The following is a 19,026-nucleotide window of genomic DNA, read 5'->3' as shown; positions in this document are numbered from 1 at the left end:
GGTTTACTGAACCCAGTCCAGTAGGAATCAAGCCTGGAATCTCCTCTCCTTCTGTGACGAAAGTTTATACCCGTCTTACCTTCACTGAGGGATATAAGTTTGGGGAATATTCTTTAAAATTTCTCAAATATCTGCTGAATAAGAGATTATAGAATTTATTCAAGAGCATAATGTGGTTTATCAGTGACTATTTGCTGTTTTAAGAGAAAGAAATCCTTTTCTTACAGCTATTTTCCTCCTTATAGCTTTCTAATCCCCTTTCCAAAATAGTCTTAAAAAATTAATTCAGAATCTAAAATGGGTTTTATGGGAGCTCCTTGGCGGTCCAGTGGTTAGGACTTGGCGCTTTCACTGTCGTGGCCCAGGTTCAATCCCTGGTCAGGGAATTAAGATCCCACAAGCTGCGTGGTGTGGCCAAAAAAAAAAAAAAAAGTTTTATAACTAGAGTTTGGGGCCCATACAGTTATTTAAATGGTCCTTTAAGATTTCAGTTTCCAAAGTTCATTTGTTTCCACAGTTCATTACTAACATAGAGAAATGCAAAAATATTTTAATTGTATTTCCTGCAACCAAGCTAAACTCACTTATTCTAGTAGTTTGGTAGGTTGTATGAAGTTTTATACATTCACAATTATGTAATCTGTGAATCCATATACTTACTTAGAGCTTAGAGATATCATTCTAATCTCTCAGTTGAAGGAAACTTAGATTCCTTTTGCTCCATCATCATGAACTGAAAACCTCTGATGCCAATGACCTTATTAGCCTCTGAGGGTGTCTGCTGAACAATTCTCTTTAGAAGTCTCGCTCACGTTTTGGGCCGAGTTGACTCAGTTTGTGACAGCTTCCAGAAGCCTGAAGGTGACACCTCATCTCAGGTGACTATCCCTGAGTGTTCTGTGTAGAACCCAAAACTGTATGATGTGATCTGCCAGGGTTATTTATAGCAAATACAATGATTTCTGAAAAGTCAGAGTGAATAAGAACTGAATGGGACGGTTACCTGGGGAACCATAATAACTGTTTCTGAGACGGGTTTTTAAATACAAGTAGTTTCCCCCCACCCCCCAACATATGTGCTTTGTCGGTGAAATATTTTTTAAAAAAAACAGGAGACACGTTTATCAGTGATCATTTTTAATGATTTTGAGCTGTGGTTCAAACACAGCATTAAGAACAAGCAGAAGAGGCTGATTTCATAACACACAGCACTTAGAGCAACATCTTCCTTTAAAAGTCCGGATTGCGGTTACAGACCTTGGGTCTAAGAACTACATCCCCTCGCTCAGTTAAAGAGGCAGATACATGACAGCTGGAAATCTTTCTCTGTGTATAACTGGGAATTATGTTGAACAGTAAGCACAAATGTCTGTTTGAAAAAGAGACTTTAACAACTTCAGATTATTATAGATCACGTGAACAACTGTTGAAAAGTTCAGATACAGTTGTACTTTTTCATTATAAAGCAGCCTAGTGAAAATTAAGTGAATTAAATGCTGTGAATAGTATTGTACATATTTAAAAATAGCGTTTACATCAGAAAGTGTGATTTTTGAAAGCCATGAAATGAAGAATAGCAATATACCAGCAAGCACATTAAGATGAACCAGTATAATTAACAGTAAAGTTTAAGCCTCTAGTAGTCCTGTAGAAAAGCCATGACATGGTAACAAATTTAGTGCCTCTGAGTCTAGAACATCCTCAGATGACACTCCTGCTCAGCAGTCCTCCCAAGAGGTGAAGCCTGGGGAAGTTTTTCTGACAGGGAGGAGCCTCCACCCTTGACCTGAACCACCAGGGCCGCTGCCATTGGCAGTGAGCAGACAGCGGGGGCAATGGGCGCAGAAAACACAGATCCCCATCTTCTTGTGGGCCTTGGAAAGCACAGTCAAAGAAGGGCTGACCTCTGGTCCAATAGCATCAAGAGCTGCAGAGGTGTTTTCAGTTTAAGGATAATCAGTAATTATTTTGTGGAGGACAAGCTCCATCGTGATTTTCAAAATCAAAGCATACACCACGGAACAAATAAAAAACAAGGAATTATTAGAATTTACATCCTCTGATGACAGAATAAACTGGAAATATGGATCAGGTGGACAGAATTTCACGAAACTGTGGACGGCACTGGGAAGGATGCCCACACCACGATTTCATCCATGGTTTTAATGAATGTTGTCATAGGCTCTTCTTTTTTCTTTTTTCAATATTAGAATATTTGAAGATAAATGCAGAGGTCACCGTCAGACACTAAAGAGAGCTGTAAGTAGATGCTGAGTCAGGGGGTGTGACGTGGTCCCTGGTCAGTGGCAAAGCCTAGTTTGTTTCTGGGGTCGTGATCACCAGGAGACACCAAAAGGAAGGGACGGGACATAAGAATTCACTCGGCTGGCTGATTGCCAATCTGCTAATTATAACCCATAAAAGAAATCTTTCTGAGACTGGGGTCTTCTCAAGTGGACTGGTTTATCCTAAGTTATTTTTCCTGCAAATGCTACTGTTCATTGATTGGTTCCACAGCTTCCGTTTGTCAAAAAGGCACAGAGAGACAGATGGTCACAAATGCGTCTGGACTGCACAGTCCTCTGCTGCAGGCTAATGTGCTCACTCTGACCTAAGTTTTGCAATTTCAGTGAAAAGGGCACTCTTCACTGGGTTTGCCCTCTTCATTCTACAACGTGAGATAGAATATTTTTTCATAAAGCAAGTTGAAGAATCCACATTTTTTTCTGATTATAACTAATACTGGTCCAACTGAACATTATTGAAGGGATTAAAATAAGCATCTGGTGGCTTCAAAAGGCTGTGGGATTTTTAAAAATTATTTCTTAAGAAGTTTTCACAGCAAAGATTCAACTCTGATTGCTGTACATATGTTGTTCATAGGCAGTGCTTGCTTGTTCAGACTTGTTTCCCTTGTGTTATAATACTGATATTTATTAATAAACTACATAGACTTTTATCTGTATGCATCCATTCACAAATTTCCTTATAAAAGAGGACAAAGCACATAGGCATTCACAAATTCTATGCCATTTCTGTTAAAATTGGTATCTATACCTTATATTGCAGTATTAACAAAGTTTTGTTCTACCCATTGGGTAGGATATGTGCGTAATATAGTCAAGTTATATACAGCACCTTACAAATGAACGCCTGACAGACACTGAAAGCACCATTGTGAGTGAGGCACAACAAAGGGGGCTGGGTTCCTGCATCTGCTGAAGTTAGAACATGAGACACCTTGGCCGCTTAAAAACTACTGCCACGCTGAGCTCTGTGAAAGGACGTGGCTCTTCATCATCTGCATCTCTGTACAGCTCTCACCCCAGCACCTCACACACACTGAGGACAGCGCTGCTCACAAGGCATCCCTCCCCGCGCGCCAGCCTGAAGGCAGGAGCAGCAAGTGGCCGTCTAACCCTGGCCGTGAACATAAACTTGAACTGTGCAAGATGCAGCACTTGGGGAGTAAAATAAGCTAAGCTGAAATGCTGATTCCTGTGGAATTCGCACAATTCAGGTGAGCCGCTGGGACCCATTTGTGGTCGGGGTGAGAGCAGGTCTTTCATCTGCTTTTGTTGGGCCCCTTTAGACACAGCGTCCTCACGCTGGGGAGGACTTGCCAATGCATCTCCATTTCGCCAAGGCCATGGTAACCAAGGTGACCATGCAGAAGGGGAGCCTGGTCCCTGCTTCTCCACCAAGGTGGGGTGGGGGGAGCTGTCACCGCAAGGCCCTGTGCCCAGCACAAGTATCTTTCCCAGTTTTTCCTTCACAGACACTGCTCAGCTCTGGAAATTTTAAGAAAAATGAATGGTACACAAACATGTTGCTGTTCTAAGCAGCAGACCTCAAGCAGCAGTCTTGGCACAGCAAACACAAGGCTTGGGGAGCAGCCCCTAGCCGCTGCCTCGCAGCCAGACCAGTGTGGGAACCTGGTGGCCAGCAGCAAATGGAAGCTGCTTTGGAGGGGCTCGTGGACCTGGACAGTCTCTGCAAGGACTCTCTGGACAAAAGAGCAGGTGGAGGTAAGATTCAGGCCCACCTGTCAGGATGCAGCCGCTGGTTCTGAGGAGGGCGGGGATTTGAACAGATTCTTCCAGATCTGAGCTGCTTTTGAAAAGTGCTTGCCTTTGAGCCCTTCTCATTCTTATGATGATAAAATACAGGTGAAGAGGGTGATAATTTGAAGCTGGAGACACACTCATCTGAGTACAGGTCCCTATGCTGGGGTAGAAGGCCCCCCGCTTCCTGCTGGCCCCTGTGTCCTCTCCCAGCTGCAATTAGTGGACTTAAGTGTCATCCTCATGACAAACCTTCCCAAGTTTTGCACATTTTCCTCTGCTGTCTGGGCTGTGTGTCCAAGTGTATTTATGGTACGGAGGACAGAGGGTATGCTTGTCAAGCTTTTTTAACACTGCATTTTGGTCACAGATAGAACTTTGTGTTGGGTTGGCCAAAAAGTTCGTTCAGGGTTTTCCCATAACATGGAAAAACCTGAACGAACTTTTTGGCCAGCACAATAAATGCACAATTTCTTTAGCAAAATCTCTTTTGTAGTAAAGGACAACCTTAGTGTCTGAGGAACACTAGGCTTTCTGAAAAAGCCAACAGACACATGAGTGTTCCTATAAGTGGGACTCAAGGTGCCTGGGGTTCATATCCAGGGAGTCACTAAGACGATGGAGCCCGGCTCCCACCCACTGCTCACTGATCCCCTAATCCTCTGGTTTCTAACCTGGACCCTCAGGCCCCACTGATCAAGCTGCAGCTTCACAGTCACGCCTCTTTCCACACCAGGTCAGCCACAACCTTCGAAAGAGCAGAGATCTAAATCACCTTTTTCCTGTGTTGAAGGGAAACTGACTATTAATTCAATTTATGACCTTGACTTTTAAACTAATTCATTACAGAGGCCCAGCCTCAGAGACCATTCAAGTCATGGTTTGATATGTCTGCATCATTAAATAACTATTTACATTAGAGGCAATTATCTAATAGGGTGGCCGAAAGGGAGCAGTCTCGGTTTTGAAGAACGATTAAAGTTATTTGAATTAAATAATTGTTTTACCAGTACCGTGAACATCTGCAAAATGTTCAGGTACTTGCAAAGTGACTAAGGAATTTATAAGTTTCTGAGCACAACTCATCATTTTGAGCTAGAACTATTGGGTGTGTTCACCCACTCTACCAAAAGTGCAGGTGAGGTTTGGAATGATGACACCATCAGCCAGCCTTCTCATTCTGCACCTAAGGGGAACGCCTGACCGATAATCTGCCCGAAGATGGGGAAGACAGGCACCTCCCCATCTTCACCAGCAACACAAGGGGAAACCTCACGCCACGCAGAGTCCCAGCCTCCTTTAAGCACAGACTTGAGGTCGAGGCCATCTGATATGGTGGGTGGGGGTCCTCTGGTCAGGCCCCCAGGGCTCTGCCCATCCCAGAGCTCCTGCTGTGGCCCTCAGCGTGCACACTGCTCAACAGGGACTGAAGCATGAGTGACAATTGTTGACCACCATCTTCTCCTTTTAAGAGATTGACTACTTGTGTGGATGTTACTATGTGAAATGGATGAAGATTCCAATCCTCCAAACAAAACCCAGGGACCTACCAACCAAGAGGAGCCTCGGAAAGGAGCAGCAGAAAGCAGTTTGAGAGCTTTCTGCCAGCAGCACGAGGGCACCTCACCGGGCAGCCACCTCCGAGACCATGACAGCAGACATCCAGAACTGCAGGTCAGAGTCCCAAGTCATCCCTCCAGCCCTCGGTCCCTGCGAGAGCAGGCAGGGGCTGCACAGAAGCACCCCACCCGGGTGCAGCAAAGGCAGATGCTTCTGTAGAAGGAAGTTACTTATTTTAGGTGAGAATGAATGTTACGATATTTAAGGTTAGTTTTCTAGTTGATTTTAGCTGCAGGTTGTGCTTTTACCCTGTGCTCTGAGTTGCTCCCCGCCCAGTTCTGGCCTCCACTGCAGAGGCTTAGTGACCCCTGGGGGCGCATCTAGTTCTGAGCACTGCATTCCTCCCGGGTGCTGGTTCGCACACTTGGCCACATGGGTCCCTTCCTCAGTCCCAGGGGCTTCTACACAGAATCTGCAGCCAGCGTCACGCACATGCCAGGGCAGCGGGCTGCACAGAAGCAACTGCTGAGTCTTGCTGACCAGCCATCCAGGCCTGAACTCTACTATCCAGGGAAGGAGAGACCGCGGGAACACACTTAAGTCATGTGTTTCAACAGTATAAAAATAGCCACCTTGCATTTTAAACTATTGCATAAAATAGCGTATTATCTGAGTATATTTCATGCTACAGTGAACAAAATCTAAATTACCACAGAAACTGCACTGCTGGAGGACCAGGGCAGCACTGCGTGGTGTGTAAATGCAGGTGTGAAACACGCAGCCTGAGGCTGGAGGGACTCAACACACCAGGGATGCAGGAGTTTCCTCTGCTCCATCCAGAGTCTCCAGGTGCCTCAGTGACACATTCACTGCTGTGTGGTGACTTTCTTGGTGAATGTAAGTAAGTGGCGTATGTTAGGCTACCTCCCCAGACACCCTTTCCTGCATGATTATGGGGGAGATTCTTATGAGGCCTAATTATAATCCACAGGTGAAAAGACAACATACAGAACTTCGCGTAAAGCTTCCTCATTATCTTAAACATGAAGATAGTGCAACTTTTAAAACACAGCATCACAACACTGATTAACCCCTTGCATTCATCTGACTTCTCCACTTTATACCTTGGCACACAAAACAGGAATTTAGAATCATATTTTTAAAACAAAAGTTCCACAGTTTGGGGGTGGGAAGCAAACTGGTGATTCTTCCCCATAATGTATAATAACGTTTTTCTCTGTATTCAGTTAATTGTAAAACAGGCCATTCTGGCCTCTTCCCCTGCTGCGTCTGCTTTCATAATCAAGTCAGATGTCTCTGTGGGTTTTATTTCATGATGTCTTCAAAGCACCCCTTTGTGTTCTCATGCCCACCCTTTGCCAAAACCTGCCCTTTCCCATCACTGCCCCAGATGAACACCGTTTGCGGCCAGACTGAAGGAGGTTTGTACTATTTCAGCCTGCGTGCGGCTCCTGTGGAAGGAATCATTCTGTTTTACTGAACTTGCTGTGCTGGGGACGGAGGAGCAGTGCCACCGCCTCCCTCCCCTTTTCTTAAGTCAGGTATGCACGCAGGTCAGACGAGGTTCCCGGGCTTCCTGTCCTTGCCCTGGACGGGCAGCTCGGTGCCCCCCAGGGCCGTCCCGCTGGAGTGGCAGTCTGCTCCCCCTGTGCGTGCTGCTGTGCTGGGGGTGGAAGAGAGTGGCGCCCGGGCAGTGGCCCATCACCTCGCTGTAGGCCGGGGGTGGCCCCTCCATCCTCCTGTTACTGCTGCAGGTGCTGGCACTTATGCCCGAATTGCTGCTGGGTGGGCGTGGGCCCCCGCTGAACACGGACACATCTATCAAATCGCTGTCAAATATGGTTCGGTTGGGCGGGGCCCTCACAGACTCTCGGTTGAGTTCCATCTGCTGTTCGGGGTCCCGGAGCTGCAGGGTGCAGGGCCCCTGGTAAGGAGGCGGCTCCTCCCCGTCCGACAGGGAGATGGTGGGGGGAAGGTCGATCTCGTGCTGCACATAGGGGTAGGTGGGCTGGAAGCGGCTGAACCGATCCCTCTGGAGAAAGGTTGGGGCAGTCCCCCCATCCCTGGACCGCGGGGCATACATGATCTGCAGGGAAAAGAGCAACACCTGGGAGATGTTCTTGGCACGGTGATGACCACGGACGTGATGGCAGCAAGGAAATTCACGTCTGTTCTCACCCATCTGAAAACTTTTCCCCCCCAAAAACATGTAAAGGCTATTCCAGGAAAACAGAGGTTTTTTGTTCCTAATGACTTATATCACTCACCTTGCCAAACCCAGGATGGTTCAGCAACGGATAATTGCGGTTACCTGAAAATGTAGGTTTAATGGAGTTATTGTGTGTACATTTCCCACTGGGTCAAGGAGAATACAGGAGCCCCCCACCCCAAGCCTGCCCACCATGTGACCTTCTCCAGGCCCCACTCCTGTGATTCAGAGGAGTGTAGAGTGTGCAGAATTTTCATTGTAAATGTAAGTTGTAACTTCACAGGATGGTACTTGGAGCAGGTGCAAGACATTGGGTCAATTTATGAGTTATTTATAGGAGCTTGTTGCCCTATCAATTACTTAAAAATATGGAACAAGTGACTTTTTTTCTTTCTGGATAAAAGTTTCCTGTAGTTATTTTTAGCAACTGACATGAAAACTATTTTATATTCCAAAGTAAGTATGATTATAGATATTTTTTTCCCCCAAAAGAATCCAGGTACTCTATTTCTTGCATAACTAACTTCTCATCTATTCCACCATCTCACTTTCTTCTAGAGGAAGGACATATGTATATAAAGATATACGTCCATCTGTCTGTCAACTTCTCTCACACCATGTTTTTAACTTAAAGGCAAAAAAACGTTATCTTTACAATCATACTAATAAACTGGGAGATGGGGTGAATCAAGCGGTGATGTTTATAAGCTATGCCGACACCCACCACATCATTATCAGCAGCTTAAGGCATCAAGTGAAGATCCTGGATTCTCGACCTGTTTTCTGGAAGGAGCTCTGGCCAGGCACAAAGAATCCTTGGGAGAGTCTAGGGAAGACCCCTCCCCCACCTCTTAAACCAAGTTACAGGCACAGGCCTTGATCTTCATCTGTGCTGACACGTTCAACCCTTCCACCAATTTTGTTCATCCCCCTCTACGCATCTCCTGCCACCCACACCCCGCCTGTGTCCAACCCCTTACCTCCGAGGCGGGCCGAGGTCCAGATCTGTCTGAAGGCCACAGGCGCCCTTCCTGGTTGGGGGGTGGGGGACATCACAGGAAGATCATTAGTTTCATGCAGCAGCACCCAAAGCCAAGGGGTCACACTCAGATGAGCGCAGGCTATTTAACACCCGGAACCACAAAGCCCCAGCCTTTTGTTACCTGCACCCCCAGAGGAGTCGTGGCCACAGGAAAGTCAAACAGTTCGGGTCTCCCCACAGTAGCCTTGAACGGTGTGCCCATCCACACCGGTTGGCTTTCAGACTGAGTTTCCCAAACCTAAGAGCCCTCTGTGCATCCTCTCATAAATTGATTCCTCAGTACAAATGCTCACGAGGAGTGTGGAACCTGACATCTAGTGGCTTAGTAATCTTTCAAAAATGTTTGGCCAGGGACTTTCCTGGTGGTGCAGTTGGTTAAGACTCCATGCTCCCATTGCAGGGGGCCTGGGTTCAACGCCTGGTCAGGGAACTAGATCCCACGTGCATGCCACAGCTAACAGTTCGCATGCCGCAACTAAGGAGCTGACGAGCCACAACTAAGACCCAGCGCAACCAAAAAAAAAAAAAGGCCAGACCGACAAGGTGACAAGGAAACAGTAGGCATGATTAAGGGTCACTTCTAACACCATAAACTTGTCTACAGAGCATTTCAGTGTGGTATCCCTTTTGAACCCAAAGTGTTGGCTATAGCAGGGTCTGCGGGGCTTTTGTGACTAGTAAGACAAGAATGGGGTGCGGGGGTAGAGAAGTGCCTGTATTTTTGGATTCCCAGGAATGTGCACATACGACCTCCTGCCATCATGGCCTCCTGTGACCTGAAAGTGCCCACAGGTAGACTTGGGAGGTCAAACAGCCCCAGGTCTTCAGAAGTGAAAGCGACCTCCCCTGGTCCTTGCAGGCGGGCATCCACCACGGCCCCCCTTGCTGTGAGCAGGTGGCATCCCTAGATCTGACTATACAACTAATTAACGGCGACAGAGTGGCTCTAACCAGGTGTCCGAGCCCTAGGCATGCTCCTTTGCGTCAAGGGAGACGTCACTCCCACGTTGAGAACAGCACAGAGCATCCTCCACTGTTGCTAAGAATTCCACCCCTGGCAACAGCAGATTAAAGCACAGGGCGCAGCCTGACAACCAGATGTCACAGCACCAAATGAAGTGGGCAGGAAGGGACCCAGAAGAGGGGTAGTAGCACGTTTTCCGAAAACAGCAATAACTATTCTCAATGGTTTTATTTCCCTAGAAATTAGCAAAACTGGAAAAATGCCAAAAAGAGATCCACACCAAGCCTTGCACACACCGAGTCCTGTATTTCACCAAATTCACGTCAACCTACCTGTTTCTAAATCCACGCACTTCCCGGCCTCCTCCCAGGCTTCCTGCTGCCCTTCCCCTTGACCCCACTCCTCCTGGTCCCTCCCGACCTCTCTGGCCACTTGGCCTGCTTCTGGCGCGGGGTCCGGGGAGGGGGTGCGGGGGTTGGGACAGGCGCCTCCAGGTCTGCTCAGGTGGAATGTTGTGGTTCCGCAGGGACCCCCTCCTCTCCAGGGGCCATCGTCATGGGACGGGTCTGCACCGCCACAGCCTCCGCAGGGCACGCCCCCGCTCCTCCCCTTGGCTGCCGCCCCTGCTGCTCACTCAGCTGCTCGCTGGCGGCTGCCTTGAGCTCAGGCTTCGGAGGGGAGGCCATGAGGTTGGCCTCTGCTGGTGCACCGGGAACAGCCCTGCGAGACGAGGGCCCGGCCGCCCCGCCAGCCTTCGCGGGAAGCCGGGTCCTCTGACCACGACGGAATAAGCTGGGAAATAAGATAGCAGCTCACAGAGTTCTGAGCAACAGGAACAAAGTCTTGCTAGTGTCGCTACGCGGGCCCATACACACTGCGTCTTTCGTAGCTGTTTGCTTGTGAGAACTGTTCCCTCATGCCGCGTTGCGTCCACAGAGCACCTCCGGCGCCCTTGCGTCCCTGGTGGCCCTGAAGACGCCTCCGTGGGTGCCCGGGAGCATGGCCACCAGGACCCAGGCCCACGAAAGCCTTGGGCCACCCTGAGGGGCTCTAGTGAATTTGCATCTTCTGAAAAAGGGACACACGACAACTCCGGATCTCGCAGGCTTGAAGACGTGCATTTTCAGGTTCCTTTACCCTCAAGGAATCTGCATTCTATTTTCCTCCTTCTGAATGGTAAACAGCTACATGGACAGAAAATTTTCCCATAAGTTGAATCTGCCTGACACTAAAACGTCTGCATTAGAGATTTTAAAAATCACGTGCTCTTCCAAGTGATTGTCTTTATGATCCCAACGATCCAGATGTGTCGTCTGCAGACCTGGAACACAATGACTGGATTTTTTCCTTTTAAATCTGTTTGGCACTTCTGCGGGCTGGGTGGTGAGTGGGAAATCAAAATTGTCTTTTCTAAAGCTGTGGTAAATTATACATAACATTTACTATTTTAATCATTTGAAAGCATACAGTTCTGTGGCATTAAGTATATCCTCGTTGCCACGCACCCATCACCCCCATCCATCTCCAGAATTTGTCTTCTTCCCAAACTGAAAACGCTGTACTCACTGAACACTAACACCCCATTCCTTCCTCCCCTCAGCCCCTGGTGACCACCATTCTACCTTCTGTCTCTATGAATCTGACTATTCTAGGGACCTTGTCTAAGTGGAATCATACAATACTGTCCTTATTTCACTGAGCATAATGTCTTTAAGATTCATCCATGTTGTAACCTGTGTCAGCATCTCATTCCTTTTTAAGGCTAATATACTCCATTTTAGGTACATACCATATTTTGTTATTCATGGATATCTTGGTTGTTTCCCCTTTTTGGCTATCATGAACAATGCTGCTATGAACAGGGGTGTATAAATATCTCTTTGAATCTCTGCTTTTCATTCTTTTGAGGACACACCCAGAAGTAGAATTTCTGGATCATACGGTAATTCTATGTTTAATTTGGGGGGGGGGGAACCACTACTGTTTTCCATAGCAGTGGTACCATTTCGGTTCCAATTTCATCACATCTTTGCCAACACTTGTTGTTTTCTGGTTTCTTGCTAATAGTCACTCCAGTGGGTGTGATGTGGCATCTCACTATGGTTTTTTTAAAAAATTAAGTTTTGGCTGAGTTGGGTCTTTGTTGCTAAGCCCGGGCTTTCTCTAGTTGTGGCGTGCGGGGGCTACTCTTCGTTGCGGTGTGCAGGCTTCTCACTGCGGTGGCTTCTCTTGTTGCAGAGCAGTACGTGGGCTTCTAGTTGTGGCAGGCTGAGTAGTTGTGGTGGACGGGCTTAGTTGCTCCATGGCATGTGGGATCTTCCCGGCCCAAGGCTCGAACCCGTGTCCCCTGCATTGGCAGGCGGATTCTTAACCACGGTGCCACCAGAGAAGCCCCTCTCACTATTGTTTTGATTTGTGTATGATTAGTGTATTAAGTCAGGGTTCTCCAGAGAAACAGGACCAATAGGAGACTGATTGATTGATTATAAGAATTGGCTGCATGTTTCTGGAGGCAGAGAAGTCCCACAATCTGCTATGCGCAAGATGGAGACCCAGAAAAACCAGTGGTATAATTCAGTCCAAATACCAAGGGCTGAGAACTGGAGGTGGGGGGGGGGGTCCACTGGTATATGTCTTGGACTCTGAAGACCCAAAAACCAGGAACTCTGATGTCCAAAGGCAGGAGAAAATCGACATCCCAGCTCAAGAAAAGAGAGAAAGAACGAACTTGCCCTTCCTCCATTTTTTTTTTTTTACTCAGGCCCTCAAGGGATTGGATGATGCTCACCCACATCGGTGAGGGCAGAGTTTCTTCACTCTGTCTACTGAGTCAAATGGTAATCTCTTCCGGAATTACTCCCATAGACACATTGCTTAGCTCAGTCAAGTTGACACATAAAATTAACCATCACAATTAGTGATCTGAGCTCTTCTCATGTGCTTATTGGCCATCTGTATATCTTCCTTGGAGAAATACCTACTCAGGTCCTTTGCCTATTTTAAAATTAGGTTCACTTATTTTGTTGCTGAGTTGTAAATGTTCTTTATATTTTTTGGATATTAATCCCTTATCATCAGATACCTGATTTGCAAATATGTTCTCCCATTCTGTGAGCTGCCTTTTCACTCTCTTGATAGTGTCCTTTGACAAGTTTAAGTTTTTAATTTTTGAAGTCCAATTTACTTATTTTTTTCTTTGGTTGCTTGTGCTTTTCGTGTCAGATCCAAGATATCATTGCCAAATCCAATGTCATGAAGCTTTTGCCCTATTGTTTTCTTTAAGAGTTTAATAGTTTTAGCTCTTACATTTAGGTTTTGATACATTTTGAATTAATTTTTTGTATATGGTAGCAGATAAGGGTTCAATGTCATTATTTTGTAGTGAATATCCAGTTTTCCCAACACCATTTTTTAAGACTGTCCTTTTTCCTTAAATGGTCTTGGCACCCTTGTTGAAAATCATTTGACCATACATCAGAGAGTTTATTTCTGGGCTCTCTATTCTATTCTGTTGGTCTAAATGTTTGTGTTTATGCCAGCACCACACTGTTTTGTTATTGTAGCTTTGTAGTAAATTTTGAAATCAAGACGTGAAACTTCCAACTTTGTTATTCTTTTTCAATATTATTTTGGCTGTAGGTGGGGATGGGGGTTCCTTGTGATAGCACATGAATTTTAGGATGGGCTTTTCTATTTCTGCAGAAAAACATGATTGGGATTTTGACAGGGATTACACTGATTCTGTAGATTGCTTTGGGTAGTACTGACATCTTAACAGGATCAAGTCTTCAGGTCCATGAACACAAGATGTCTTCCATTTATTTGTGTCTAATTTCTTTCAGCAATGCTGTGTAGTTGTCAGTGTACAAACCCTTCATATCCGGGCTTCCCTGGTGGCGCAGTGGTTCAGAATCTGCCTGCCAATGCAGGGGACACGGGTTCGAGCCCTGGTCTGGGAAGATCCCACATGCCGTGGAGCAACTGGGCCATGAGCCACAATTACTGAGCCTGCGCGTCTGGAGCCTGTGCTCCGCAACGAGAGGCCGCGATAGTGAGAGGTGCGACGTGCGCACCGCGATGAAGAGTGGCCCCCGCTTGCCACAACTAGAGAAAGCCCTCGCACAGAAACGAAGACCCAACACAGCCATAAATAAATAAATAAATAAATTTTAAAAAAACAAAACAAACAAACAAAACCCTTCATATCCTTGGTTAAGCTTACTCCTAAGTATTTTATTCTATTTGATACTATTGTAAATTGAACTGTTTTCTTAATTTCTTTTTGGATTGATCATTGTAAGTGTAAAGAAATGCAGCTGGTTTTAGGGGGCTGACTTTGTGTCCTGCAACTTTGCTGAATTTATTAGTTCTAGTGGAGTTTTTTGTTTGTTTTTTGTTAATTGGAATGTTTAGGATTTTCTACACATAAGATCATGTCATCTACAAAGAGAGATAATTTTACTTTTTTTCCTTTCTAACCGGAATACCTTTTCTTGCCTTGTTGCTCTAGCTAAAACTTAAAATAAATACTATGTTGGATAGAAGTGGTGAAAGCATGCCTGCATCCTTGCCTTTTTCCTGATCTGAGAGGGAAAGCTTTCAGTCTTTCACCGTTGAGTATGATGTTCGCTATGGGCTTTTCATAGATAACCTTTATTATGTTGAGGTAGTTTCCTTTTATCTTAGTTTGTTGAATGTTTTTATTATGAAAGGGTGTTGAATTCTGTCAGATACTTTTTCTGCATCAGTGAGATGATCATGTAGTTTTTTTCCTTTCATTCTGTTAATGAGGTGCATTACATTGATTGATTTCATAATGTGGAACCATCCTTGTATTCCAGGAATAAACCCCACTCGGTCATGGTGTATAATCCTTTTATTATGCTGCTGAATTCAGTTTACTAGTATTTTGTTGAGGATTTTTGCATCAATATTCATATGGGATATTGGTCTTTGGTTTTTCTTTTCCTGTTGTGTCTTTGCCTGGGGCTTTGGTATTGGAGTAATGCTGGCCTCATAAAATGAGTTAGAAGGTGTTCCATCCTTTTCAGTTTTGGGGAAGAATCTGAAAAGGACTGGTGTCAGTTCTTTAAATGTTTTGTAGAATTCACCAGTGAAGCCATCTAGTCTAGGAATTTTCTTTGTTGGGAGGTTTTTGATTATTGATTCAATCTCTTTACTAGTTACAGATCTATTCATATTTTCTATTTCTTCATGATTCGGTCTTAGTAGGGTGTGTTTCTAGGAATCTTTCCATTTCATCTGGGTTATTCAATTTGTTGATATACAATTGCTCATAGTACTCTTATAATCTTTATTTCTGTATCTCTTGGATCTTTTTCCACCCAAAGGATACAATGCTTATAGCGTTGAAAGAGAGTCATCTGTGACCATGACTCACGGGCTTCTGCTGTGAGCTGCGGCTGAAGCCTGCTTGCTGCCTTGGGTCCTTGGGCACCACATGTGAGACCACCACATGTGAGACCACCCCATGCTCTGAACTTTCTTGGTTTAGCTCTCAGCTAAACTCTCCTTTCCACACACAAAGGACCACAGGGATCATCAGATTTGGGGACTGGAAACACCCAATATAGTGTTTTTCAAACTGTGAGTTGCAGCCTCTTAGAGAGCTGGAAAATCAATTTAAGTGGGTCACAGCCAGCATTCCACAGATAAAACAGACAGAAAACATCTTGAGTACATTTTAAGTACTGTTTGGTGAAAAGTTCTGCCTCAGTTGCGTGTGAGTATTGTGGATTGTGATGTAAAATGTGTTTCCTACACATTTGGTCAGAGGGGTCAAAAACAATCTGAAGGTCTGTGATCTAAGCCAGTTCTCCCTCATTTTGGATGGGAGGACACTGAGGCCCAAGGAGGGTATATGACTCACTGGAGGTGTCATGGCCAGTTTGTGTAAAGCAAGGCCATTGCTGGATATTTTGGCTTCTACCCAAGGGTTCTTCCCAGTGAACGAACGTATCATATGGCCTCAAATATTTGAAAATCGATTTTACTCCCTTTCCCAGGGTGAATTTCAAAGCATAGGTAAAACTGATGTTTGGATATTCAGCAACATCTTTGCCTTCTGATAAAATCACTTTTCTCTTGTTTCTTCCCTTTTCCTAGGCAACCTCTCCACCATCCAGATGCTTTAGTAGTTCTGACTTTTCCATCCTAGACAGCAGTAACAGCTTAGATGCCAATGACTCTTCTCTCCAGCATTTCCCCTTTATCCTCCTTGGGATTCCATCATCAGACTTCTCAAGACTATTTCCCTCCCAACTCTACTCAATCTAGGGCACGTCCCTTAAGAGAAAGACAAATCAAGAAGGAAGTTCTGCTAGGAAGAAAAGAAAGGGAATGCTTTGTATTTCCACAACAATCAATAGCTCAGGGAGGCCTACAGGCCCCTAAGAGCAAGCAGAAAAGGAGGAATGTGATGCCTCCTGGGGTTGGTGGTGGGGGAGAGTGAGCAATCAGGCTTCAGGAGAAAGCAGCCTGGAATCAGAAAGCTCAGGGCGACGTGGAACTCACACACGTGAGCCTCCTTTCACGCGTGAGGGGCACAAGCCAAGTGCCTTCCCCGCGGTCCCAGAGTTGGTAGGGGAGTAACAGAGCCGGATCCCAGCTACTTCCCGTGCAGTCTCTGACGGCCCTGCGCACCTCCACCAACAAGGGCCTCTCAGAATTAGGATAATTTAGAGAACTTTTTTTTTTCCCCAGAACAAACCACACCGGTTTTTAAGGACTAAGTAAAAACAAACTAAACAAACTTTACCATTAGATTATTAATGCTAATGCCTATTTAGAAGGTTACTAAAAATTGTTTATAAAATTTTTTATCAATTAGCATACTTTTGTCACAATACCAACCGTGTTCAAACGCGTTACCTTGGGAGTCTACAGATTACAGATGCTCAGAATGTTATTGAAACTGTCTTCAGCATCAGTTTATGTGAGCATAGTGTGTCTTTTAATTGCAAAAGTAATGCATGAACACATCCTCATCACAAGAGCCTTAACAACACAGACCAGGCCCTCTGTCCACCTCCCCCTTCCTGGGTCCTTCCTGGCCTTTCTCTGCACCATCAGCTTGTAGCGTGAACAACATCAGCCTTACTAATGGTCACACTTGACTTTGCACTAAAATTGTATCAGTAACTTGATGAGCTACATAATGAGATTTAACTCTAAATGGATTTTGGCTGGTACCAAAAATCAAACCCAGCCTCAGAGAACAAATTAAAAAAAGGAAGGCTTGCCATCATTGAGAATTTTTTTTAAATGTCTCTTGAAAATTTTACTAAAAATGACCTGTAAGCTTTGAAGGTAATTTTAAAACTCTTCTGAGCAACATCAACAGCAGAAGGATGATCTAAGTTACTAGCTTTGATCTAAGTTACTAGACAGATCTTGGAGATTCTGCTGTGTAACAGCTATGGCCCAGCATCCTTATCCAATTTTCACCAGTAACTTGGCCTCCTTTCTCTTACTTGAAGGAGACATTCTCATTTCAAGCTGTTAAAATTGTTTAGCTTCTAATGCTTCAAGGGTAAAACCTTTTAAATGGCCAGTCTGCAAACACCCCGCTCCTGCTGAGACAAACAGGAGGTAGACAGGATCCCGTGCTTGATGCTTAAAGGAGGCCTGACCTGCTGCCCGTGGCCCCTGGACACTTGGAAATGCTCATGAAACGAGGTAGGCAGCAACCCCCACCAGTCTCACAGTGCAGCAAGAATCCACCTGCTCGCAGGGAGCCTGCGCCCTGGACCAGCCAATGCTACACTCAGACTGTCACAAACTCGCCTGCTCCACCTGCATTATCAGGCAGGCCCTCAGCTCATTTTTTGTGCCTTCCTGAAAATGGTTCTTTCCTATCGTTTTAGAAATGCTTTCCTAACACAGGCTGAAGTAGGTAGAAATGAGACTAGGCAGGTGCGCAGTGGCCGGGCTCTCAGCCACAGTGGGAATGAGCTGTGTGGGGCCCCAGGACACACCTGCACGGAACTGCCGGCCTTGGTCCGCAAGGCGTCCGGGCCAGTGGAGAGGAGCCCAGACCCCGTCACAGAGAGGAAGGCCCTGCTCCGAGCGCGGGACTGGTCAGCAGGCCCGGGACACACCGTCCTGTGACCCAGACTCACCTCACCTGGCCGAACCACTAATCTCATAGGAATGATCTTTACTTCCACAAGGAAGTTTCCCCATTTTTCGGAAGCCAGTGGCCCCCTTGGTCCACCTCTGTTTTCACCTTTGTGGTAGAGGCATGAATGCAGAAGAATGTTTGCTCCAAAAACAATCACCTCTGTACAAACTGGCCCACCGCTGAGGCCCGTGCAGGGGCTGGGACCACAGCGGAAGGTGAGCACAGGCTGCTTGGCAGCCCTGGCCTGGGGGACCCAAGCAGGAATACAGGCCAGTGTGGCTGATATGCTCACTTTTCAAGGAAAGATGTAAATTTCCATTTTTATGTGAAATCTCCCAGTTCTTTCAAGTTGGATCAAGTTTTGTCAAAACACCCTGCGGGGGGAACCACACACACACACTGGCCACACCCTCGCCCAGGTCTGGCCATCTGCAGGGAGGGTCTTTGGGCCTGGACTTCCCCCACACCCGAGTTTCTGCACCACAGACCCGTCCTTCCTCGCGGGGCTGGTGCACCCACTGCCCGCCAGGCGCTGCTCTGGCTCCAGGGAGGCCGGGCACGGCACTTTCACAATTGATTTAATCCCTGCAGCATTTGGTCATGAAGAAATGCCTGATGTGACTCCTTTTGTTAATTTCTTAAATTGAAATTGCTGCTTTTATAGGTCAAAATGGCTGAACACCCACAATTTCATATGATTCAAACTAAGTAAAACGTTCCCGTCCCTCTGCTGTTCCTAGTAGATGGGCGGCCACCTTCGCCTTGCCTGCCATCCAGGCAGGTTGGTGGGCCCTACGGGGTGGCCTACAGGCAAGGCTGTCAGAAAAGGCCACGCGGGCCTCCCCTGGCTCGGGAAAGAAAGGCTCCAGCGATGTGTGTGAACATCTCTCAGGGCTGCGTCTGGAATATTTATGCCCTTTTATTGTTTTCCTATTACTTGGTGGTCTAAGATAATGAAAAGGAACCTAGACAGTCTCAAAGTTCCGAACTCACATAAGCCAGGCTCTAAACACTAAGGCAAGG

General features: G+C 46.1%; 1 protein-coding gene across 1 annotated transcript in view; it reads right to left on the bottom strand.

The window, feature by feature from the left end:
* Nucleotides 1–1,120: 1,120 nt before the first annotated feature.
* Nucleotides 1,121–19,026, bottom strand: part of LDLRAD4 (low density lipoprotein receptor class A domain containing 4) — a 302,931-nt gene continuing 285,025 nt past the window's right edge. Inside the window, 3 exon segments of the mRNA XM_082415863.1 lie at nucleotides 1,121–7,277; nucleotides 7,279–7,731; nucleotides 8,835–8,885. Of these exon segments, the coding sequence (XP_082271989.1) occupies nucleotides 7,200–7,277; nucleotides 7,279–7,731; nucleotides 8,835–8,885 (582 nt within the window). The 3' untranslated portion in view covers nucleotides 1,121–7,199.

The sequence above is a fragment of the Balaenoptera physalus genome, assembly GCF_965194825.1.
Source record: "Balaenoptera physalus genome assembly, chromosome: 12".
Taxonomy (NCBI): domain Eukaryota; kingdom Metazoa; phylum Chordata; class Mammalia; order Artiodactyla; family Balaenopteridae; genus Balaenoptera; species Balaenoptera physalus.
Note: the sequence above shows the minus strand (reverse complement) of the source record. Positions and strands in the feature narration are given on the sequence as shown.